The sequence below is a fragment of the Perognathus longimembris genome, chromosome 8, assembly GCF_023159225.1.
Source record: "Perognathus longimembris pacificus isolate PPM17 chromosome 8, ASM2315922v1, whole genome shotgun sequence".
Taxonomy (NCBI): domain Eukaryota; kingdom Metazoa; phylum Chordata; class Mammalia; order Rodentia; family Heteromyidae; genus Perognathus; species Perognathus longimembris.
The window spans coordinates 72,086,762-72,112,060 of NC_063168.1; the positions used below are offsets into that span (position 1 = coordinate 72,086,762).

The 25,299-nt window shown below is 54.3% G+C and overlaps 1 protein-coding gene across 1 annotated transcript in view; it reads right to left on the reverse strand.

The window, feature by feature from the left end:
• Window positions 1-25,299, reverse strand: part of Lpin1 (lipin 1) — an 85,775-nt gene that overhangs the window by 54,262 nt on the left and 6,214 nt on the right. Inside the window, exon 2 of the mRNA XM_048353404.1 lies at window positions 11,539-11,595. Coding sequence (XP_048209361.1) covers window positions 11,539-11,586 — 48 coding nt within the window. The 5' untranslated portion in view covers window positions 11,587-11,595. The remainder of the gene's footprint in view (window positions 1-11,538; window positions 11,596-25,299) is intronic.

Consider the following 25,299-nt stretch of genomic DNA (forward strand, 5'->3'; position numbering starts at 1 on the left):
AAGCCAGGCACCAGCGGCTCACTTCTGTAATCCTAGCTACTTGGGAAGGTGAGATCTGAGGATTGTGGTTCAAAGCCAGCCCGGGCAGAAAAGTCCATGAGACGCTTATCTCCAATAAACTACTCAAAAAAGCCACAAGTGAGGCTGTGGCCCCAGCGGTAGAGCGGTAGAGTGCTCACTTTGAGCAAAAGAAGCTCGGGGACAGTGTCTTGGTCCTAAGGATGTCAAAAAGAAATAATAATAAGAGAAGATATAGGAATAAAGATGGAAAGCAGACACCAAGACAAATGAACCTAACTGTATTACACGTGAATTGTGTGAGTGCCCTGAGAACAATGGAGAAGTGACAGGTTTTAAACAAACATCTCAATTAAACACCGGAAGTACGCACTCAGCTCCACCTGCGAAGCCTGTAGCTCACAGGGTATGAAGAGTTGGAGTCTTAAACGGCTGCCCCAAACTCACGTGCTGAACCGTGCCTTGAAGCCGGTGGAGCCCAGCAGGAGGAAGTGAGGTCACCAGGGAGCCTCAAGACCATAGTGGGACCTGGCCTCCTCCTCCTCTCTCCCTCCCGGGCCCCCAGGAGACAGAGCCTCCTTCCTCGGCCTCATCCCAAGAGCAACAGGTCCCAGCCACCCTGGGCTGAAGCCATGAGACCCGATAAGCCTTTCCTCCTTGCGAGTGGCTTTTCTCAGGTAATTTGTCGTAGAGATGGGAAGCTGGCTGACACCCAGTTGGTAATTCGGGAGGGTATATAGGATGGGAGAAATAGGCAAATCAAATGCAGAGTAAGAGCAAGGTTTCTTCCTGGAATTACAGCTCAGGAAAGGAGGAAGGTTAGAATGTGCTTGAGTGTGAACTGGAGTCCGATGTAAACTCGTGCTCGGATTGTTTAAAGAACGGCAGACGCTGGCTGGCCGGTGGGAAGCAGCGCTGTGCGGACCAGTGCTTACGGCAAGCCCGAGTGCTTCCCGGCTCTGGCCACAGAGAGGGTCAGGGAACGTCCACAACACCCTGGCCACGAGCAGCAGGCTGCAGGTCATGGTTTCTAAAGAGGACTTCCCAGTGAAAGGAGGCGAGGCTCATTGGAGAACTGATTTCATGGCTAGAACAGAGAAAATACCAGGCAAGCCTTGGTGGTATCAGAAAGCAAAAAGGTGCAAAAAAACAAAAAAAAAATAGAGGAAGAAAGGAACAAACGAACGTGTAATATGGAGGTCAGCACTGGCCACATGGCCGTTGCACTATCTGGCATCTTGTCTTCTTGGTGTGCCTGGATTCCTAGAGGAAGGGAAGTCCCACCCACTGGTGATGGGTGTTCCTGAATCCCAAGAGACAGGGGTGGGCACATGGCCTATAGGTTACTGAACCTGTCAGTCAAGTGCCTGGGACTGGGAGCTTCCTGTGACCCAGCCCCCTGATCTGACGCTATTAAGGGTCAGGCCAGCTCAGGGGCCGTTACGCCACGTCCCATGTCTCCATGTTCCAGTCTTATGTCCTGTCTCCTGGCTCGTCTCCGTCACCATGGCGTCCCAAGTCAGCTCTCCGTTGGAGCTGAATTGGTTTGTTGGTATTGTTTTGTTCTTTCTTCCCTCTCTGGCCCGTTTCCTGTTAGTGTGAAGGGCGTGTGTGAGCCGCAGGCCTTCGTAACAACTGGCTGCCGCAGACTGCCAGTGCTCTAATAAAAACCCCAAGATTCGGGCTGGGGATATAGCCTAGTGGCAAGAGTGCCTGCCTCGGATACACGAGGCCCTAGGTTCGATTCCCCAGCACCACATATACAGAAAACGGCCAGAAGCGGCGCTGTGGCTCAAGTGGCGGAGTGCTAGCCTTGAGCGGGAAGAAGCCAGGGACAGTGCTCAGGCCCTGAGTCCAAGGCCCAGGACTGGCCAAAAAAAAAAAAAAAAAAAAAAACCCCAAGATTCCATCCTTCGACATGTGGCCTCTCGGATAATTTACACCTATAGAACAAAGGAACAAAAGAAAAAAGGGGAGAAAGAAACGGAAAGGAAAAAGAAAATAAAAAGAATGTTCAAAGAGCACAACCTTGAAAGACTTCCTAATGGCCAAAGTTCATAGCTGTTCTACACAATAAGTAGCCATACCATTAGACCTACCACCTAAGTATTTGAAAAATCCATGAGCCAATACTTACATTTCAAAAATAACTAGAGAAAAGACAGCTGCCAGTGGCTCGCGCCTGTCATTCCAGCTACTTAGGAGGCTGAGATCTGAGGATCGCAGTTCAAAGCCCAGCCAGGGCAGGAGAGTCCTTGAGACACTCACCCACAACCAACCACCAAAAAGCCGGAAGTGGAGCTGTGGCGCAAGTGGTAGAGCGCTAGCTTTGAGCACAAAAGCTCACGGACACCATCCAGTCCCTGAGTTCAAGCCCCAGGACCGGCACCAAAACAGTAACAATAACTATCTAGAGAAATAAACAATGAAGACACAGCGCTTCCTTAAAGAGGAATTCCAATCAAGGAGGCAAGACTGGGGGAAAGAAAACAGAACAGCCAACAGAACGCTGTTCACCCCGCCAAAGCAACGGTGAGAGGGCAAAGCTAACCAGAGAACCAGGGCGTCTACGCCGTCTAAATACCTATCTTCCAAATGTTGGGGCTGGGGATATGGCCTAGTGGCAAGAGTGCTTGCCTCCTATACATGAGGTCCTGGGTTCGATTCCCCAGCACCACATATACAGAAAATGGCCAGAAGTGGCGCTGTGGCTCAAGTGGCAGAGTGCTAGCCTTGAGCAAAAGGAAGCCAGGGACAGTGCTCAGGCCCTGAGTTCAAGCCCCGGGACTGGCCAAAAAAAAAAAAAACCAAATGTTGAGAAATCACAAAGGGACATCCGAGTGGGTTTCCTGCAAGACAGCCCCACTGAACCACGTGATCCAGGTGAACATTCTGGGCAGGCTCGCATCACTGCGCCTGGAGCTGAGGACAGACTGTCCTCGGGGCTTTCCTCCCGGTAACGACCTCCGTGTGATGATAAGAACGCCTGGAAAACCCAAAGAGAACTACCTCCTGGCCCCTACTCTTCAAAAGTGCCACGATCAGAAAAGACAAGGAGAGAGCCAGACTGTCGCACACAAGAGGACACCCAAGGCACGGGTCCCAGCAAAGGGAGAACGCGTTAGTCAGAAAAGTGAGGAGAGCGGCGTCAGCCGCCCCAACCTGAACACATTTGCTTTAGCGGCCCCCGGACACACGCTGGCAGAGGCGCTGGGCGAGGGGCCTCAGGACAGGGCGGATGGGGCTGGTCCAGACTGGAAAGGAGTGATGCCCCTGCCCCGGGACCCCTGGAAGAGCGCGGGCCGGGGGCTGCAGGTGGCCTGCCAGGCCCTCCAGCACTGGGGCCGTGGGAACTTCCGTGGTGCAGGCCCGGGACGGCACCGTGGGTACGCTGAGTTTCCTGCGAGCCGGGCGGCCGCTGGCTTCTCTGCGCAGTGTCCTCACCCCCCCCCCAGCCCCCACCATGGAAGCAAGGGCCAGAAACCCTTCCTGGATTGAGGGCAGATCCTTCCTTCCTTTCCACATCCAGCCATCAAAGAAGGGCAAGCAGTGCGGGAAGACGCCGGCGCACCGCATCATCGCGTGTCCTGTGGCGGACGGACAGCCACCCTGTCCCCGACCCAGAAATCAGAGCTGGCAGAAAGCCCACTTAGAAGCCCCAGAGGAACCCCGGAATAGAACCGCTGGGGCTGGGGACCGCCCCCCCCCCCCCACACACACACCAGAGGTGGCTTTGGGGCTTACAGGTGACTCAGCTCTGTGGAATTACAAAGGGAAAGAAAGGCGAGAAAGCTGGAGGAGGGGAGGAGCCACACCTGGGGCTGAGCCACGCAGGGGTGGAGCCATGAGAGGGAGGAACCCGAGGGAAGAGACCCCCCCACCCCCCCACCCCCCACCCCCCCCACCCCGCCCAGACTTCACCTGCTTCAAAGCTGTGGTTTGCTCTTCCTGGATCCTGGTTTGGCAATCCAAGCTCCTGTCCCTACTGCCTGCCGTCCTTCTAAGAGGAATGTATCCCTGGAGACTCCTGCTAGGCTCCAACTTGTAGAACTCCCTGAAAATACACTGGGTGTCACGGGGGCTGGTCCCCGTCTCCGAGCGGCCACTCCTCTGCCTGCCCCGCGCTCCCTGGCTGTACGTATAATTTGTGAAAACGAGATGGACACATCCGAATCCTGCGACTGGGGGCCCTACTTTATCCACCTTCAAGGAATTCCTCGAGCAGGTGCAAGCGGGGGCACCTCCTCTCCCCTGACAGGGCGGCAACCAAGTCAGGAGCGGGCTTGGCATTTGGCCCTGGAGGGCTTTGGCGGCCTGGCTCTCCTCCACCCTCCCTGATGCCGTGCACCTGGGCTGCCAGAAGAAAGTCCGTCTCTCACATTTGAAGGCCGAGCGGTGAGGACCCCATTCTGCTCCCATGGATTTCACACGACGGTCTCTGCTGGTGGGCGCGCTGGCCTCTGGCTGCCGTCTTCCTTCTGGTTCTCTCGGTCTTAGCGAGCTAGGCCACCCCTCTGTAGCTATGACCCGGTCTGGCATGACTGGCTCTCCCAGTCTTGCCCCTCGGCCCTCCCTCCCCTCCCATCACCCCCCCCCTTCTCCTCTTCCCTATTCCAGTGCCCACTGGGGGGCGGGGGCATCCACAGGAAGCTCCCTGGGGGGCGGGGGGAGGTGGCAGGATTGTGATGTCCTCGCTGAGGTTGTGACATCAGCGTTTGCAGCTGCGCAGGGGAGGGCAAGGGGTGGACGGAGGACTGCACACGTGTTTAAGGGCCTAGCAGTGGGCTGGCTGGCTCCAATGGTGGAGAGCGAGCTGGGGGCACGGTGGGACCGAATCCTCCGTGACATGAGAAGCCGCTGGGTTACAAGCGCCTTGCTGGGGAGCAGTCTTCCTCCGGAAGCCGAACCCAAAGTGTTGAGTGAGGAGATAACTGTCCACTCTTTGTGAAGCATGGGAATGTGGCCATGTCTACTGAGTCTCATATGGAGATTCCTATTCTGGACGTTGTGACTAACAAAGGGACCAGTTCCCAGAGACTGGCGCTGCATGTGGACTCGTAGAAATGCCTAGAGCAGGGGTTCGGGATATGGCCTAGTGGCAAGAGTGTTTGCCTTGCATACATGAAGCCCTGGGTTCGATTCCCCAGCACCACATATACAGAAAATGGCCAGAAGTGGTGCTGTGACTCAAGTGGCAGAGTGCTAGCCTTGAGCAAAAAGAAGCCAGGGACAGTGCTCAGGCCCTGAGTCCAAGGCCCAGGACTGGCAGAAAAAAAAAAAAAGAAAGAAATGCCTAAAGCAACTAGGTGCCAGTGGCTCAGGCCCGTAATCCTAGCTACTTGGGAGGCTGAGAATAAGAGGATTGGGATTCAAGGCCGGCAAAGGCCAAACAAAGGTTCACCAGACTCCCTCTCAATCCTTAGCTGGGCATGGTGGTCTATGGCTGTCACCCTAAGTCACACAGAAGAGGGAGATGGGCAGGGCTGCAGTGCCAGACTGGCCAGGCAGACAAGTCCGTGTAATTACATCTCAACAAAGGATGCTGGGTGTGGTGGCGCCTGCCCATCATCCCAGCCACACTGGGAAGCCTAACAATAGTGGGTGGACCTCCAGTGGCCCGCCCAGCCAGGAAGCAAAACCCCATCTCAGAACCACCAGTGCACGTGGCGTGCCCTACGTGGTTACTGTGCATGATTGTGGCACACTGGATATTGTCTAGATGCCTACCTGATCTAGGGAAGGGAAAGGAAAACGAGGGTGTAAGATATCACAAGAAATGTATTCGCTGCCTTATTATGTAACTGTAACCCCCTTTGCACAACCCCTCATCAATAAAATTTAATTAAAAAAAAATCACCAGCGCAAAAGAGGGCTGAAGGCTGGTTCAGCAGTAGAGCACCTGACTTGCAAGAGTGAGGTCCTGAGTTCAAACCCCTAGTACCACAAAAAGAAAAGAAGAAAAAGAAATGCCTAGAGCAGAGTGAATTATAGGGCTCAATGACTGGATTATTGTCCCGTCAACTCAAACCAAAAGTCTTTAAACAGTTGTGAAAAGGGAATTCGTGGACTCGTTTAAAATAGGGACCGCGTACTGCTCCACGGCCCCAGAAGCGTGCTCGGAGCTGCTCTGGGATCCCGGGCCTTCCCGTGAGGATCAAGGCCTTATCGCAGGCGCCTGTGTGTCTTCAGGAGGGTGTCTAGGACCACCCCGAGTTTGCTTCTCGTTAGCAGTACCCTTTGGGGTGATGAGCTGGGCCCGTAACAAATGGCTGGCCCTAGTGTCCTCTCATCCTTCAGGAAGACCGAGGAGTCCGATCTGTCTTTGTTTTCCAGGCCTGCCAGACCTGCTGTGCCTTCTCCGATCGCCTGACAGGAAAGCCCGGTTGGGAATTCATCTGGGGAGCCGTTTTCTTTTGTGTCTGGCTCATAGTGCTTTGACTAGACGGAAGATCCGTAGAGCTTGCAGAGCCTGCAGAGCACGTGCAGGCAGGCGCTTCCAGCCAGAGCTGGGCGCGTGAACATCGCTGTGTTGACCTGTTATGCATGGGGGCCTTGTTAGTTAAGTCATGTGCAAATCTAGCACACTCGGTCCTCCTGTGAATGTGTCTAATGTATTTCCAAATGATTCTTACCACGCACCAGCCTCTTCTACACCCCCAGCCTCAATACCCAAATTGGATGATTGAGAAATCTTCATCTGCTTCTGAAATCATGCTTTGCATCCTCAAAAGTGACTGGAGAGAGCACAAAAGCTCGCTACCCTCACTGCTGGACTTCTCTACTCCAAGTAAAATGTGCCATTCATACGCACCGTTACCATAAAGATCCCGATGTAGTATACTGCGAGTATAGTAAAAAATATATATATACATATATACTCAGATAATAAGAGCAAATGAACAAGCCTGGCACAAGTGGCTCACACCTGTCATCCCAGCTGCTCAGGTGGCTGAGATCTAAGAATCCAGGCTCGAAGCTCACCCAGGCGGGTGCGTCCATGAGATTCTTGCCTTGGAGACACTGAAGATCTAGATGTTTCCCAGCATCTCTGGGGCAAGAGAAGGGATTGATACCAGGGAGACAAGAAACCTTAGTGCGGGGTCGCTGTGCACCCATGAACAAATGTCCCAGGCATCTCTACAGAACCTAGGAAGTCACTGGACAGAAAAATGACTGATCTGGATAGAGACCCAGATTCTAATTAAATGCCTGATTGTTGGACCTGACAGTGCTGGCGTCTGTCAACAGTCATGACACGAGGATTCAGGCTTACACAGAAATGAAGCAATTTTTTTGTAAGAGGCACACAGCGCCATTCTAAAGAGGAGCACATGACTGCCGCGCGCGCACACACACACACACACACACACACACACACACCAGCCGACCATGGCAGGGTGGGGGGCACGAATGGGAACTGATTGTTCCTTCAATCTATGTTCACATTTCAAGGACACCTCTGGATTTAAAAACCCCACCACAATGGAGAGAACTGGGAGGGTGGAATCAGATACCCCATTGAAAGGTAAAAAATGGAGGGAGAATCTGACTAAGGTAATGATGTGGAAAAGCCACCGGCACCCCAGAATTTTCCGCATAGAGGGCCACAGGCGAGGGACAGACCCCTGCCCAGCACAACCTCCAGAGGCGCTGGCTTGGGAGCTCTAGCGTCCCTAGAGAGCAGCCACACCAGACCTCGCATTCCAGACTGTTCTCTGCAGGCGGAGCCCTCGGCAACCCTCCCACCCATCCATGCTAAAGAAACCCAGCCACGGGGAGTCGGACACGTGAGGAAATCCTGCAACTGGGAAAGGGAAAATAAGATAACAGGACAGACATGGTTCCGGGAACAAAACAAACAAGAAAAACGGGGGGGGGGGGGGGATAGAAAGAAATCCCCAAACTAGAATCTCAGAGAGATTTCAGGGAATGGTTCATGCATAACAGCAAAACAGGCTGGGTGCCAGGGGCTCATGCCTGTAAACCCTCGCCATTCAGGAGGCTGAGGTCTGAGGAGCGTGGTTCCAAGCCAGCCCCGGCAGGAAAGCCCGTGAGACTCTCATCTCCAATAAACTACCCGGAAAGCCCGGAGCAGAGCTGTGGCTCAAGTGGTAGGGCGCTAGCCTTGAACACAAAGGCCTAGGGGCAGCACTCAGGCCCTGAGTTCAAGCCCCAAGACTAGAACAAAATAATAATAATAATAAGGCTACGAAGGAGGACTCATTAGGGAACAATGATGACTGAAATACTGAGAAGTAAAACATTTAATGCTAGAAGTTGACATTGGAGGAAATCAACCAAATCAGACAAGCAGCGGGGCGTAGGCGATGAATGATAGAGATCAATAATGGTAGAGTCTCCACCAGCAACCTTTTCTGTTCTCCATTCTGCTCTGACCCACTAGATGAGAAGTGGATGGTCAGTCCCCTGGAGGAGACGTTCTGAGCAGATCATGAAGAACAACCCTTGGGGACAGACATGCTCGGGAAGCTTAACCGCAGATCCAAAGGCTTCCACAAAGGAAAACTTAATCGAGGTCACCTACGAAGGTGACCAAAAATCCCAGGTGGTACGTAGAGGACATCAGCTGTTAGAAGGCCATGGGACAAGGTGTTCACAATGCTGTGAAGATGAACTACCAACCCCAACTTCAACACCCAACCCAGCTAGCAGATGCAAAGCTAATGAAAGGATTTGAACCTATATCTCCTGTCTCTTCCTACAAGGTTCTCTGGATGTAAATCCTAGATTTTACTGTTCTTCCCCCCCCCTTTGGTGGTACTGAGATTTGAACTCAGGGCCTCATGCGTACCAAGCTAGCACAAAACAGCCAAGTCACACCTCCCGGTTTTCACTCATTATTTTAGGGTGGGGGTCTGGATTCCTACCTGGGTGCAATACCTGAGCCTCAATCCCCCTACGTTTACATTTCCTGTCATCGCTGAGATAACAAATGTGCACCGTAGCATCCAGCTTCTCCTCCATGCAGACTAGCCTCAGACCTTGATCCTCCTGGTCTCAGCCTCCCAAGTAGCTAGGGTGACAGGCATGAGCCACGGGCAACAATCTCCTACTTATTTTTAGAGTAAATTAAGGAAAACACACAAACAAAACGGTCCGGCAACGGTGGGTATAGGGAAGATCTCTGAGCACAGCCCAGGGGAAGCAGGAGAGAAAGGCTTCTGAACTGAGCTCTCGCGGCTCCACCGAGCACCGAGGATCTGGACCAACCAGAGAACCAGACAACGTGAACCACTTGGGTAAAAATCTTCTCGCCTTACAAAAATAAATAAACGCCAGCAAACTCAAACAGCCGAGTCCTTTGTGAAAGACACATCAGGACAACAATAACAACAAAGCAACCATAAGGAACACACAGTCCAGTGCCAAGGACCTGAGCCCCACACAGCCCGTCCCCCTCCCTCGCTGGCAAGTGAAACCAGCCACCGCCCAGAGCTCCCTGCGGTCCCCGATGCCCGGCAAGGAGAAAGAAGGACGGGGTGGGGGGTGGGGGGTGGGGAGAGGAAGCCAGAGGGGACTTCCGGTTCCAGTTGCACTTCCCCTTCCTTTTTTGCTTTTGGACAGGAGGCTCTTGCTGTGTAATCCAGGGCTGGCCGGGAACTCCGGAGCCGCCTGCCTCTACCTCCCAAGGGCCAGGATTCACAGGCGTGTGCTACACAGCCCAGGCTCCCCTTCTAGCTTTCTTGGCACTAAGCCTTGGGGGGGGGGGGGTACAGTGGAGGGACAACGGGCACTGTAATGATCGAGCTGACAACCTGCCCCGCCACCCGCAGCCGCCTCTTCCTGCTCTTCTTCCTCCTTGCTCCTCCTCCTCTTCTTTTGTCGGCCATGGAGATCAGAGTCTCAAGGCCTTTCCTAAAAGGCTAGCTTCAAGCCACACGCTCGCATCTCAGCCTGCTGAGCAGGTAGGATTACAGGTGTGAGCCACGGCCCCTGGCTTTTCTCCTCCTCTTTTTCCTCCTCTTCCCTTCCTCCTGCTCTACCCCTTTTCTCCTGGTTTTCCTCTTCCTCTGTATTCCTTCCTTCATCTTCTCGTCCTTCCTTCCTTCTCCTCTCCTTTTTTACTTCTCCCTTCTCCTTCTCCTCCTCTTCCTCTTCCCCCTTCCTCCTCTTTCTCCACTTTCTTCTTTTCCTCCTCCTCTTCCTCCTCTTCGTCTCTAGTTGCATTTTCTGCCAGTCCCTCCTCTCACCCTAGCCTCAGCTCACAGATCTACCCCATTGCTACACAGAAGCCTCTCCACCATTGCTTCTGCCTTCCCTTGCTCCCTTCTGAGCCAGCCGAGATACGGACCTTATCTCCTATGTGGCTCGGGATAAATAGCAAGGACTTCCTGCTGTGTGTGTGTGTGTGTGTGTGTGTGTGTGTGTGTGTGTGTGTGTGTGTGTCTATACTGGGGCTTGAACTCAGGGCCTGGGCACTGTCCAGGAGTTTATTCACTCAAGGCTGGAACTCTTCCATGTGAGCCACAGCTCTACTTTAGACTGTGTGGTGTGGTTAACAGGCGGTAATCCGTCTATAGGCGTCACGACCCAGGCCAGCATTGAGCTACGATTCTCGGAGCTCCGCTTCCTGAGTAGCGAGGATCCCAGGCGTGAGCCGCCAGCACCTTCCCTTCCTGCCTACGAGGACCAGATGGATGCACACGACACACAGAACTCGCTCAGCATTGCACGCACGGAACGGGGACCCGGAGTTGGCACTGCACCCCCTACCAGGCACGGCGGAGATGCTCTGCCATCTCTCTGGCTCCTGAAGCAGGACCCCTGCCCAGTGCTGCCCGTCCTGCAGCAGCTGCGCTCGGGGAAGGACCAGGCCGCCGAGGCCCCGGGACCGCCGCTCCTCGCCTGCCCCTCCTGCACACGGGCCGAGGGGCCGAGGAACCTGGCAGTGTTCAGAACGGGGACGCAGCCCCCCGACGCGGCCTCGGGCCACCTGTGGGAGGGGGGCACTTACCAGGACTTCCTGCCCCTTGCCTCGCAGCGGGGGGCGCTTTACTCCTGGCTCAACTGCCACTAACTGCCTACGGGAAGTTTCCCTGGGAAATAGAACTTGGGCTGCCCCCCAAGTCCCCAAGGCCTGGCCTTTCGGGGCAGCCTTCTCCATTCACCTCACCAAGGCGTCTGAAGCCTGGAACTGAACCCCAGGGGTGAAGGGGAAGGGCTGGGCCAAAGCCGGGCTACAAGGACCCCCGAGAGGAGGCGGGACCTGGAGAAGGGCCAAAGGGCCTGGGGCCACTGCAGACCTTTCCCCCCAGGCTTGAGGGAGCCCCGGAACGCTTCCACGCTTCCTCCTTCACGGGAGGGAAAGGTGAGGAAAGTCCCACTCGCGCCTGGGAGGGGCGGGACCACGGGATGGGGGAGAGCAGAAGAGCCTTGAGCCACACAAGGGGTCCCGGAAGCCCCTGCTGCTCCGGGAGCAACCTGACCCCCTCACAGGACACCACGGGGAGGTCAAGTCCGATGGGGCGGCGAGAGCGTTGGAGAGGAGGCGCAACTCACGTTGATGTTCGAAGGCCATACGTTCCGAATCCACCCGGGGTCTCTCATGATCGGAATCTGCAAGACAGAAATGTCAGGAGCTCGTCAGCAAACGCGCACGAAAGCGGCTCCTCCCCCGGCTGCCGCCGCCCGGATGCCTCCCGCATCGCTTGTGGCGGCTGCGGGTCTTGTGCGTGCACTGTGAACTCACATCCTCACGCGCCCACTGGCTGCGTGGGAACTGGACTGGAGGGAAAGGCATTGGGGGGCTTCCCTCCGCAGCTGCCCCGGTGAGGGGCCCCGAGCCGCCCAGGACGCAGAACGAGGTCACAGCCGTGCTGTTTCCTCCATCTTCCTCCTCCCCCTGGGCCCCTGGAGAGGCCGCGGGAGGCCAGCCACACGGGGGAAGGACCAGGGGACCCCCCACACAAGGGCTGCCTGCCCTGAGCCCGCTCTGGCATCCGTAAAAAGAGGGTGCAGGTAACCCGCCCCCACCTCACCGGCGAGTGTGGTCGGGGCACCTGCTGCATCCACGTGAGATGGAGGGCGAAGCCTGGCTCGCGGCCAGCTGTCCGGACCTCACGGGGACCATCTGGGCCATTCCTTCCTGGGACCCACTTAACACTGCCCACAGCTGCCACCCCTCCCTCAGGGCCCTTGCTGGCTGTCCTGAGCCTTACCTTGCACATGAACGATCGTCAGACCTCTAGGCTTTGTGTCCCACCAACGCCACGGAGATAAACAAACCTGGCCGCACCTCAGCCGCCAACTTGCTACCTCATGCGACCTGCTGACCCATCTGGTTTCTCCAGCCCAGGCTGGTTGATGGACTTATGCTTCATGGTGGTGTTTTGCATTGTTTTATACTGAGTGGCTCTGGAAGCCCTCGCTAAATACAGGGAACAGAGACGAGTGACAGGACTCCCCCGTGAGTCACTCCCCGCTAGAGACGCACAGATGTTCGGAGGAGGTCGTGTGGCCGGCACTGGAACCAAGCAATGTCCAGAGAGAGGGGGAACCCCGGGCGAGAAGGGGAGCGGACACGGGGCAGGGCCGCGCCCCACGGGGCACGGATCTGCTCAGAGAAAGGAGGCAGTGGCGGCAGATGCCACTGTAAGGACCACGGGAGCCACAGTAAGGACCGTGGAAAGCTGCAGCTTGTGCAAACTCTCGGAGCGGCTGGGGGACCGGAAGCTTCCAGAGAGCTTAGCCCGGGTTTGCTCTAGGCCCTTCATAGCTTGAAGAACGCCCTCTTCAAGCAAGATCTTTTGGGGAACCCACTAAGAAGATAGACAAGTCATGAAAGGACCAGGAGGCCCCCCGTTTCTAGGCTAGAGAAAATCTGGGGAATCACAGAGCGAGCCAGGTGGGCACCCCCATACGACAGAGAACCACAGGGCCCTGGGAAGATGACCAAATGTGCCTCCTATGGTCCATGCTGACCCTTGAGTAGAGGATGCTCTGGAGGCAGGGAGGCCAGCTTGAAGGTCATTTGAAGGTCATTTGGGCAGGAGGAAGGAGAGCTCTGAAAGACCCCAGCAAGTATCACCTGGCCTGGATGACTAGTTGGTTAATGGCATCATTAACCAAGTTAGAAAAACAAGGCAGGTAACTTTGGGGAAGAATGGGGAGGGGGGTGGCTCTCCTGAAACCACACCTGTCCTGATCTTCCTCTAGAGCTGAGCCTGAAGATGGAAATGAGATGGCATCCCACCCAAACCCGGATTCGTGCGGGGACCGCGGGAGGACGCCACGGGTTCCTCTATGGAACTACTGCTCGACGCGGCAGCCAACGAAGGCTTCGTTTCGAGGGAGCAACGCGTTTGCCAATGCTTCCCCGGGGGGGGGGGGGGGGGCTTCTGAGGAGCCACGCCCCCCGCCCCCCACCCCACCCCCACGGTCTTGAGCATCCACTCACAGGCCCCCCACGCTTTTGCGCGCAGAGTGGGCCGTCCACAACGGTTGGCTGGATTTCCCACTCACGAGGTCGGCCAGGAAAGCTGCCAGTGTTCCAGCTCCCCGTGGGTGGAGTTGGTCCTCATTCAAAAGGGCTTTTCAACCCAAGGCCAAATACATTCTTCCACTGCTAGGGAAGGATGCCCGCGTCCCCCACAGCCCACCACCAAACTTGGTTTGGCGTCCAAGATCAGGACACAAGGACACCGAGGGTGGGAAACCGTGTGTTTCTATGAGAATTGCTTTCAAAGCTAAGGAGAGGAAAATCTCATTCTACCCCCAAATGACTGGCTGCCTTGTGAAATACACACACACACACACACACACACACACACACACCCTAAAGCTCAGCCATTAGGCTCTGGACACCAAGCAGTGTGGTGTAGCAAGACCCAGAAATGAACATGGCTTTGACTCCTAGACCTCTTGAACTGTGTGGACAAGCAAGGGACCGCAAGCCTCCACCTTCTCGCCTGTAAAGGAGAAGACAATGGTACCAGAGCTGTCTCACACAGAGTCGGGGTGAGGAGGGAGACAGAGACACTGCTAGGAGGAGACCCGGAAGAGGCGGGGCACCAGGTGGGGCTCTACCAGCAGCCATCCCGTCCTTGAGCCTTGAGTTTCGTCCTTGCTGGGGTCTCCTCCCTCGGCTCTGGTGCCTGGCCACGTTTCTGTCCTCCTTGTGAGCAGGACCCTCTGACGTACACGGCTTTGCTCACCTCACCGTGGCCTCAACTTCTCTCTTCCTCTTTAGTCACTGAAGAAGAGCTGAGTGTTCTGCCCTCCTCCAGGCTGGAGTGTGCAAGCCCTGGCCTCTGACGGGACCAAGGGGATGTGGAGACTGGGCCTTGTGGACGTGATTAGTGACCTGGGGGGGCTGGAGGCATGGCTCAGTTGGTAGAGCACCAGCCAATAAGCAAAGGGTCAGGTACCGGGTTCAAGTTTGATCTCGGAAGAAGAAGGAACAGTGTCCTTCAGGAAGAGATAAGAAAGAGAGGGACTTCTCTCGCCACTGCACTAGGGTTCGCTGTCTGTATCCCCCAGAGAACCCCCACCAGAACCCAGCCATGCTGGCCCCTAGCGCGGACTTCCAGCCTCCAGAATTATGAGAACCAAATTTTTTTCTTCGAGAGCCAAGCCTTCCACGATAGCTTTGTTTGACTGAGCGAGAAATCTGGTTGCGTTTGGAACTCTTATCTGGGGATATAGATAAGTGGACAGATGACATAGACAATAAGACAGATGATAGATAACACATAATAGATTCATACGGGATAAGACAGAAGTGACCTACACAGACAGCAGATAACACTTGTTCGGTAGCTGTAAGTAGAAGATCAATAGATAGGCAGGTGGTCAGATGGATAAGGTAAGCAGATAAATCAAGGATAGATAATGGATAGCCATAGAAAATAGACACGGGTAGATACAGGTAACAGATAATGGACAGATAGGTAAAGCACAGGGACAAGGTGGACACATGCAGAGGAGAGCCGGCCTCCTCAGGCTGGCTTGAGAATGAGCCCCTGGACAAGCAGCATGGGGGTGCTCAGGTGGGGTGCCCCTCAGCCAGCCCTGGGGGGGGGGGCTGCAGGGTGCCACTGGCCCTGGCCCAGCTGAACCCCCAGAGGGTGCTGAGAAGGGAAGGGTCTGGGCCCCCACAGGCTGTCCGAGCTCTATGTGAGTGCGTGTGCACGCGTGTGCACGTGTGTGTGTGCGCGTTAAAGATGGCCTGGGAATTCACACAGGACGAGGAGAGACACCATCTCCTCTCTCTCTCCGGAAGCCAGGTCACAAGACGCCCCAGCACAGTGGCCTCCTCGGCCAATCGCCTCACGCCTTCTGGGGACCGTGGTCCCCCGCGAGGCGGTGACAGGGAATCGGGCCAAGCTTAGACCACAGGGCTCCCGCGGCTCTCCAAAGCCCGGCCGGCGACGGTGGCCCCGAGCCCGCCCCACGCAGGAGGCGGGGGCGTGCGCGTGCACCGCGTGAGCTCCTTTCCGGGCATGCGCGCTCCTCCCTCACTAAGCCAGGCCAAGGAAGTCAAGGTTTGTGTTTCTCAAGCGTCCCGGTTACTTAATCTCTTCCCCACGTCTTCTGATTTTCTGCACTCTGGTGGCTTCCTTGGGTCCCCAGGGCCTTGCCGAGCCTGGAGAGGCCTGGCACACGCAACTCAACCAATCCAGAGCCCAGGCCTAACCACCTCCTGTCCGGGGATCCGTCCCGTCGGGGCCACCGCCCTCCCCCCTCCCCTCCCCACCCGGGACCAGGTGTCTGCGGAGAACCTTCACCCTCCCCAGGCCCACGGCCGCCGACCCTGCCCCGCCCTTCCCTCCCGGGATCCACGGTGCCCTGGGTCCCCGGGGCGCCCACCCGGGCCTCCAGTTTCTGGGGCTTCACAAACGTCCTCCCTCATGACAATCACTCCCAGTTGGCAAGCTGTGCCAGGCCCAATGACGGCTAACCCCCGACCCATAGAACACTTGGCATCGGGCACCATGGGACCGGGTCGCTAACCCCTGACCCATAGAACACTTGGCATGGGGAACCACGGGCCTGGACAAGAAGAGACACGCACGATTACCAACTATCGGAGGGTGACACTGAGCAGTTCAGGAAGAGGCTGAGCCCAGGCATTGTGCAAAGCCCACTGACTGAAAGGCACACACCAGCCCAAATAGGACGACAAGTAGTGTCATCTGAAACACAGGTTCCAGACTCTGGCCAGCTTGAGCTCAAATCCTAGGCCGTTCACACCTTCTCCGCGTGACCTTGACCGAGCCATTCCACTTTTCCGGGCTTCGGATTCCTCATGCACGGGGAAGTGGGCTTGGTGATACGTCGTGAAGATGAAGCGAGACAAGCCCCGTGGCTCATAGCTCACATCCTGATGACGCCTCGGGGGCCTGAGATGCAGGGGATGGTGGTTCAAAGATGTAAAGCCTCCTGTGGACACACAAAAAAAGTCCATCTCCAAAACAACCAGCAAAAAGCTGAGCTGGAGGCATGGCTCAAGTCAGAAGACTGCCAGCCAAGCAAGTAGGAGGGTCTGTCAAGCCCCAGTTCCAGTCCAGAAATGAACCCATATACTCAACGAACCTCCCAGTTTCCTAGTCCATCGCCGTGGCCACTGTGAATACCTGTACAGTAACAGGATGAGGTAATCGCTCACGCCCACGCTGATCTTTGTGTACACACCACCTGGGCCAGGTGCTCTGGACAATCTCAAGGCCCAGAATAGAGAGAGAAGGGAGAGGACGGCACAACCCCCTCTCCCATTGCCTCCGGGTTGTTTTTTGGATCTGTAAAGCTGTCTGTACCCCACTTCCCTCACCGAACAAAAGTGGACGACGAATGGAAGTATTCCCTTGGCGCCACCCCCGTGCCTGCTCCCAAGTCTTCCTCTGCCCTTCTCCGTATCTCTTGGGCACGTAGCTGAACCTGACATGTTGAAGGTTTGGAGTTTGGGACAGTGAAAACTCCCAAGAGGAAGGGGTGACATGGTCCAAAAAGAAACGTAGCCTTTACCTGACTTAGGTAACTAACCCCTCTGTACATCACCTTCACAGTAACAAAAGAAAAATGAACTCCTAGACTAAGACGGGGAGGGGAAGGAGGAAAACACCCCGAGCGAGTCACAGGAGGGGCACGGCAAGGAAGATTCGAGACCCAAGCGGCAGGCAGATGGGACAGCCTTTGTAGTACTGAGTGCCGACCGAGACCCTTGCTCCTCTTGCTCCCAGCCTGGGTCACGCCGCTTGAGTCACACCTTCGGGCCAGCTTTGTGCTGCCCAATTGGAGATGGAGTCTCGCGGATGCTGCTGCCCGGGCTGGCTCTGAGCCTCGAGCCTCTAGGCCTCGGCCTTCCGAGTAGCTACAATTACAGTCGTGAGCCAGCAGTGCCCAGCTCTGAGTTGATTCCTGAACGGCGGGTGATTGTCTCAGAGTCACCCGTGGGCGGCCAGTCGAGGTCACTGGTACCGCCTGTGGGCCGGACCCACAGTCACCTCACCCTGTGACCACCAGGACAGGTGCTCATCAGCAGACGCTGCGGTGCGTGTTGCAATACAGTCCGCCCAGTTCTCTGAGCATTATGGGTATTACAGTCATGCTTGGGGTTTTGTTTTGTTTTGTTTTCGGTTTTATTTTTAGATATGGTCTCACTGTGTAGCCTCAAACTTGGAATCCTCCTGCCTTCCCTTCCCAAGTGCTGGGATTACGGGAATACACCACCAAGCCTGGCAACCATCCTCGTCTGAGGAGCAAACTCAGAGCCTTGCGCTTGCTAAACGAGTGCTTTTCCACGAACCTAAATCCCCAACCACTGTGGGGTGGTTTTTCTTGTTGTTGTTCTGTTGGTCATGGAGCTTGAACTCAGGGCCTAGGAGCTGCCCCGAGCTCCTTTGCTCAAGGCTAGTGCTCTACCACTTTGAGCCACGGCACCACTTCTAGTCTTCTGGTCGTTAACTGGAAATAAAGAATCTCACAGACTTTGCTGCCTGGGCTGGCTTTGAACCGCAATCCTCAGAGCTCAGCCTCCTGAGTAGCTAGGAGTAGCCAGCGCCTGGCCTTTCCCCCTCTTTCTGAACCTAACATCAGCTCCTGCCGGTGGATGGAATCGTTCCCATCACCCCTGATTCACAATCCCCCCCGAAGCTCCCTGGGGATTGTCAGCGAGTCTGACAGTAGAACAACCAAACTGGTTGAAACTGGATTAGGAAGGGGGCGGGGCAAGGAAACGTGACGGGGGATTGACTCGACTGCACTAGGTACATGCCTGGGAATACCGCAATGAAACCTTCCCTTCAGAGCTCATGTGCGTTAATAAAACAAAAAAATAACACAAGAGGAAAAGAAGACTTAGCTTGCCGCAGGAAGGATGCAAGACCTACCTTCTGTTTCTTCCCTAGGCCCCCCTTTTTCTCCATCACACCCCCAAACACTTTGCACCCCTAAAAACACGATGTGGGTTCAGTCATAGGTGTGGAAGACCCATAGAACTTTCTAGGAAGTGCTGAACACCACCCTGACCCATTAAGTAAAACCTCATCAACGTGTACCCAGTAGAGCTGGAATCAACTTGTAACAATCTTCGCTCCTTTCAACTGCATATAATGAATTCACCTTCCTCAAGAAAGGGCTCCGTGGAAAGGTCCATATGGATTTGTTTTAACAGAGATTTAAGTTACATGACATCGTGCAGGGGAATGAGGGTCCAATCGTATCTGAGGACATGTTATGGACTTCCAACAGGGAGAGTAGGAACTTAGAGGAGAGACTGAGTTACCAGGCACAAGACTCACCCACCCGAAGTGGCGGCGGACACACACGGATTATATACGCCAGGTTTCAAGATGCTCAAAGCCTCGACTTATCTAAAACCCCAGCTTCGAGCTGGGTGCTGGAGGCTCACGCCTGTCATTCTAGTGACTGAGGAGGCTGAGATCTAAGGATCACGGTTTGAAGCCAGCCAGGGCAGGAAACTCTGTGAGAATCCTGTCTCTAACGAACCACAAAAAGCCAGAAATGGAAGTGTGGTAGAGTGCTAGCCCTGAACACAGACGTTCAGGAGCAGCGCCCGGAGCCCTGAGTTGGAGCCAAAGGGACCCACACACAAAAACAAGCCAGGCGTGAAGAGCTTGCTGTTTTCCAGGGAGAGAGTTCAGTCCTTGTGTGTCACTCCTGCATTTCTAAGAAGAGGTGGGCGGCGGGGACCAGCCCAGCCCTGATCCGGGGACAGGTTGTAAATAAAGAGCTCTGAGCGGGCCCCTGACTGGGGACGTCCCGTCCCTCCTGCAAAAGCATCGGGTCCCCTGAGGTCGCCCCGGTGGGTGACACTGGCAGGCATGAGATGGCCACAGGCAGCTGGGCTCAGGCCAAAGCCAGCAAGAGGCCATGCAGTCAGGCAGGGGACTCAGCCAGGACGGGATGTGAACACAGTTGCTGGGTTGCCTAACCCAACCCAACCCACAGTGCCCTTGTCCCCAGCAAACCAGGCCTTGGAAGGGGGCGGGGGGGGGGTTGGGGTTGACTCTGGAGAAAATGATGCGGTCCACACGGCACAGGATTTGTTTCCCGCCAGCCAGCTGCCCGGATTTCCTCCAGGTCCATTCCACGTCACCCACGCGACCCTGGTGGCTCATCCTAGCCTGTCGTCATCCTAGCTACTGGAGAGGCTGAGATCTGAGGAGCAAGGGTTGAAGGCAGCCCGGGCAGGGGAGTCCATGAGACTCTCCGGAGCCGTGGCTCAAGTGGCAGACGCGACCGTTTAGCAGAGTGCCAGGATCACACCGATGGTTCTAGAAGCTGGGCGGCACATCACAATCACATTGGCAAAATTCGTTCCCCGCAGAGACAACTTCGTGCTGGAAATGTGGATCCCAGAGGGATCCTCAAAAAGGAACCCAAACTACTACTGGGGAGAAGAAAGAAAGAAAACAACCCATCATTCTGATGCTCCAACCTTCTGGACAATGGCGTCTGAGGGCCTCGACTCTCTACCGCCACCTACTGGGACTTCCAGTGAACAGTCCAGAGACATCCTGGGCGGGGGGGGGGGGGGGGGGGGGGGGGTATTTGTCCTGGGAGGGAATGAGCCCTCTCTGCCCTGTTTCCCTCTGGCGTCAGCCGCTTCCTCTGGCCGCTTTCTTATGTGTTTGGGAGCCCGGGGGGCAGTGCCAGAGTCCTGTTTGTGTCTGTAGCGCGCAGGGTTTAGCAATGGGGGCCCAGGGTGAGCCCAGTCGATGGGGTGGAGTTTAAATGGAAGCTGGAAGCTTTGTGTTCAGCGGGCGGGGTGGTGTTTGAAGCCCTCAGGAAAGGAAATCACCCACCGACCAGCAATCTGGGCGAGTTTTGTCCTGTGTTTCTCCTCTGGCCCGTGCGGGTCATCGCAGAGCCTTGGGGGCTTCCGACGGAGGCAGAGGCGAGAAGCAGGGGTGGGGACGGGAGCGCTGGGCTGTTTGTAGAGCTTCTACCACGCTCCACGCACCGTTTGCTGAGCACCCCGGAATTCTACACCCCAAGTCCTAAACTTGTCCCCTTTCTTTGTAGTCAGAATCAGCTGAAGAATCGCCCTACATTATAAGTTCCCAGACCCTTACCCCACCCTAAATCCCCTGAAGGAAGCCCGGGGTCTTTTCAAAGCTGTTCAGCTGTTCAGCTGGTTTTTGGAGCCACTACGGTGCATTGCTTAATTCTCACAGTAACCCAGATTTACAGATGAGGCCCCATTGACAGCCACAGTCAAGGAAATGGGACCAAGTTCCACAGACCCCAACCCCAGGGGAGCAGTGGTGCGAGCCTTTCCTCACTGAGCCCGGCAGTTTGCTGAGGACGGAGACATCCCCGGGTGTGTGTGCCACCCCCCCACCCCCGCCATGACCTCGAAGTGGGTTACTACTCTCCAACTTGGAAAGCCAGAGATCTAAACGCCCTCTGAGAAAGTGGCAGCCACCAGAAGTGGCAGGGAGCCACTCTGCTAAAGACTGTGTTTTTCAAGGCCAATGTGACGGCTCATGCCCGTAACCCCAGCTGTCGGGGGAAGCAGAGATGAGGAGGGTCGTGGTTAAAGGCAAACTGGTACAAAACGTCAGACCCGTGCCCCTCCCCAGCATACACACATTTTAACCAATAAGCCGGGTACAGTGGTACACACACCTGTCACCCCAGGTGTGTGAGAGGCGTAACAGACAGGTAGATTTGAGAAATACTGTCCACATGCACGTTTGCCAACACACACACACACACACACACACACACACACACACACACACGTATATAACGGTCCCAGCAAGGCATTTGATAAAAAGCATGAGGCCTTCAGGGTAGGTTGGATAGCTTGGGTTATTATCCTATTAGAACAAGAACAGCGCGTTGAACTGCCATTCCTAAGGAATATGGAGCCCAAGTCGGCTTGAACAGAGACCACTTGGGCTGTCACCCTGGTCGGGGCTCTATTCTTTTTTTTTTTTTTTTTTTGGCCAGTCCTGGGCCTTGGACTCAGGGCCTGAGCACTGTCCCTGGCTTCTTCCCGCTCAAGGCTAGCACTCTGCCACTTGAGCCACAGCGCCACTTCTGGCCGTTTTCTGTATATGTGGTGCTGGGGAATCGAACCTAGGGCCTCGTGTATCCGAGGCAGGCACTCTTGCCACTAGGCTATATCCCCAGCCCGGGGCTCTATTCTTATTCCTTCTTCCTGATCATCTCATCCCCGCGGGGTTAGGAGAACGGGCTTTGGCTTACTGTCGTCGGCTCACTCTGAACACATAGGACAAGATGCTCCGACACAAGGCAATGTTTTCAGGCACCAAAGTCAGATTGGAGCTGCCAAGGGGAGCGTGGGGCCAGCAAGCTCTGACCCCAAGGCAAGCGGGGGCCGGAAGTCACCTGAGATGAGACTCAGAGAGAGTAATTCTGAGAAGAGGCTCCCCATGCGGATCAAGGGACCAAGGCATTCCTGTGGCACTGGGGCTGAGACTACAGCCAGCGTGGGGAGGGTGGTCCGGGCCCCTCCTCGAGGACCCCACCGGGGCTGTCTCACTCAGAGCCTGCGCTGCAGCCTCCCGGGTCCACACCAAAGCTCCGCAGAGCCCGCGCAAGCGGGGGAAGGCTTTGGTGTGTGCCAGAAGGCCAGCGGGGGCAGGGAGAGCAGGAAGAGGGCCGTGTGCAGGTGGTGGTGGTTATGGGGTGTGTGTGTGTGTGTGTGAGAGAGAGAGAGAGAGAGAGAGAGAGATCAGAAGTGGTCTATTGAGGATGTGTCTCTCAATCAGCATTGATACGAGGACAAAGGGCTGGCTGGGACACCTGGGCTCTAGCTATTTTGAAACATAAAATACATTAGTGTCAACTAGAGTCAACCTCCTATGTAATAGGATGGCAGGACTTCTTTCTTCTAAGTAACTCTAACTTTGCACCCTTTGCCTCCCCCTCTTCCTTTCCTCCTTCCTCGGCCCCTAGGAATCCCGTCAATACAGATAATTATTGCATTTCCATTAAAATATCTCAAGGAGGGAAAAAGGACCAAAACATTTTATAACCCACTCAAAAGAAACTCTCTAGCAAAGCTCCTAACACTTGGGAAGTCCCATATGAAGGACAACAGGCTAAATAAATATTTGGACTATGGATTTACACATCATTGTACAACTTGACAACGAATTTTAACTATGAATAAATAGTAGGATGCATGAAAACATAGATGAAGAAATAACTTCCACTAAGAAGAGAAATTATAAAACGTGTACCCTGTAATCCCAGCTACTTGGGACACAAAGATAGCAGGGTCAGAGTTCAAGGCCAGCCTGGGCAAGAAGTTAGCAAGAGCCTATCTCCAGAAGAAGCTGGTGTGAGACTTCAATTATGTTAAACAATGTCTCCGACTCCGCTTCCCTGTGAGTAGACCAAAGCTAAGTGCCCACTTGCGTGATTCTTACGGAAATGGCAAATAAAGCCACGTCAGGAATCTACACAGTACTCAGTAAACTTCAACCGCAGTAAATCTGGACATTCACCCCTCTGAAAGAATTCTGAGCTATCAAAAAATTAAGACTACTGGGCATTGGTGGCTCCTGCCTGTAATCTTAGCTAACTCGAAAGGCTGAGATCTGAGAATCATGGTTTAAAGCTAGCCCAGGAAGGAAAGTTTGTAAGAGTCTTATTTCCAATTAACTACCAAAAAGCTGGAAATGGCACTGTGGCTCACCATGGTAGCCTTGAGCACAAAAGCTTAGGGACAATGCTCAGGCCCTGAGCTCAAGCCCCAAGACCGACACCTACATATGCACGCACACACACACACACACACACACACACACACACACACACACACTGAGAATTAAAACCCTCTTCCATCCTGTTGATGGAAATATAAACTAGTGCTGCCACTATAAAAGGCAGTTTGGAGATTTCTCGAAACATTAAACATAAAACTTCATACCCTTTAATCCAGTGACAGTATTCTTGGGCATTTATCCAAAAGAAGACAAATCAGAATTCAGTAAAGACACTTCCATGTTCCTTGCTGTACTCTTCACTACAGTCAAGTTATAGAAACAGCCCACATGCCCGTCAGCAGATGAGGGACCAAGAAAATATCATGTATGCTATGTATGTATACATTCATACATACACTTACAAGGGAAGTTTACTCTTCTATCAGTAAGAATAATACTATGTTATTTTCAGGGAAATGGATGGATCTAGAAAGAATTATGTTAGGTGAAGTAAGCCAAGCTCAGAGAAATAAAGGATGCATTTTTTTCCTCATATGTAGCAGTTAGATCTACATTATAAACATATATGAAAACATACACAGAGACCTATGCCTATATCTGTATATATTTTTAAAAATTGACTAATATATGGTTTACATGGAGGAGAATTCCAGAGGTGTCTGGCTTCCCGTTTAACAAGATGAGTGCCGGGAAGCTGAAACATATTTTGTCAGGGGGAGGGAAGAGAGTTAGTAGGCAAACACAGTCATAATAGTCCATGTGCATATGTGAAGCTAGAGCCACCTGAAGTTAGGATAGGAATGGGGATGGGAGGAGATGGAAGGATGCATTGTCCTCAGAAACAGATTCGTTGAATTGAAACCCCTGTTTGAAACAGCCAACAGTCACAAAGAAGTAAAATTGAAAAGAAAATGGGTACTAAGTCTCACACTTGCAAAATACAGTTTCACAAGCTGTCTGTGCAGACCCAGAGTTCAGCATCCGAGACTAGTGAGTTCTTTCTCTTACCAGCCTGTGACCTCTTCCCCAATGGGCATTTCTAACTGGATAAAAACTAGAAACTTGATCCCAAGTTGCTTCACTGATAACTATGATGTGTCTATCAAACGGCTATTAATAAACTCGGCCTCCGTCTAGGTTAAGTCGGGTAAAGGCCTCAAATTAGCCAAGTTCCTTTCTCCTTTATTCTGAACTGCTTTGAAATTCAAATCACCTTATCCTTGAAGAGAGAATTCGCTCAAGACCGGCACCAAAAATCTCTCCTTGTTGGCTGAAAAATGTTTCATGCAGTAATTTTCCATTTCCCATGTGTCCACGCGGAGGGTGGAAAACAGACGGCGATTCCAGCCCAAGGCAGCCCTGGCGTGGGTGTCGGCTGACGGCGCCCTCTAGAGGGCACTCAGTGCCAGGACACCAGGACTCAGGCCTCCAAGACCATTTCTATTGGGGGACTGCACTTGGGCAGAGACAATGAGAAGCAAGCAAGGCCTGGAGAATAAATATGACAGGGCGTGGGAATGGGTCCTCCCCGCCTCTGCCAGACTGGAAGCCTCCGCCTTGCCACCGGAAGCCTAGGGGAGGTTACGGTTCACGTGTGCAGAAAGAAAACAGCCCGAGATCCTAGCCTGGTGTGAACACAGGGACTCTTCCAGGATGCCCCTCGGGGTCAGGACGCGACTGTGGGGAAAGGCAGGGCTGATATGGGGACAGAGAAACAAATCTTCTTGCCTTCCCTATGCCGTAGAGACGGCTGTGGCCTCATATTGTAAGAGAGTCCAGTTCCTCAAGCCTGGTGCTAGTGGCTCACGCCTGTCATCCTAGCTACTCAGGAGGCTGAGCTCTGAGAATCTAGGTTCAAAGCCAGCCCAGACAGGAAAGTCTATGAGACTTTTATCCCCCGTTGACTATCAAAGAGCTGGAAGTGGAGGTGTGGCTCAAGTGAGAGAGTGCCGGCCTTGAGCAAAAAAGCTCAGGGAAAAAAGCACTCAGGCCCTGAGTTCAAGCTCAGTACTAGCACCATCAAAAAAAAAAAAAAAAAAAAAGGGGTTCGTCATGAGCTGCCCACCTGACAAGCCAGCCTCAGAGGCTGCCTCGC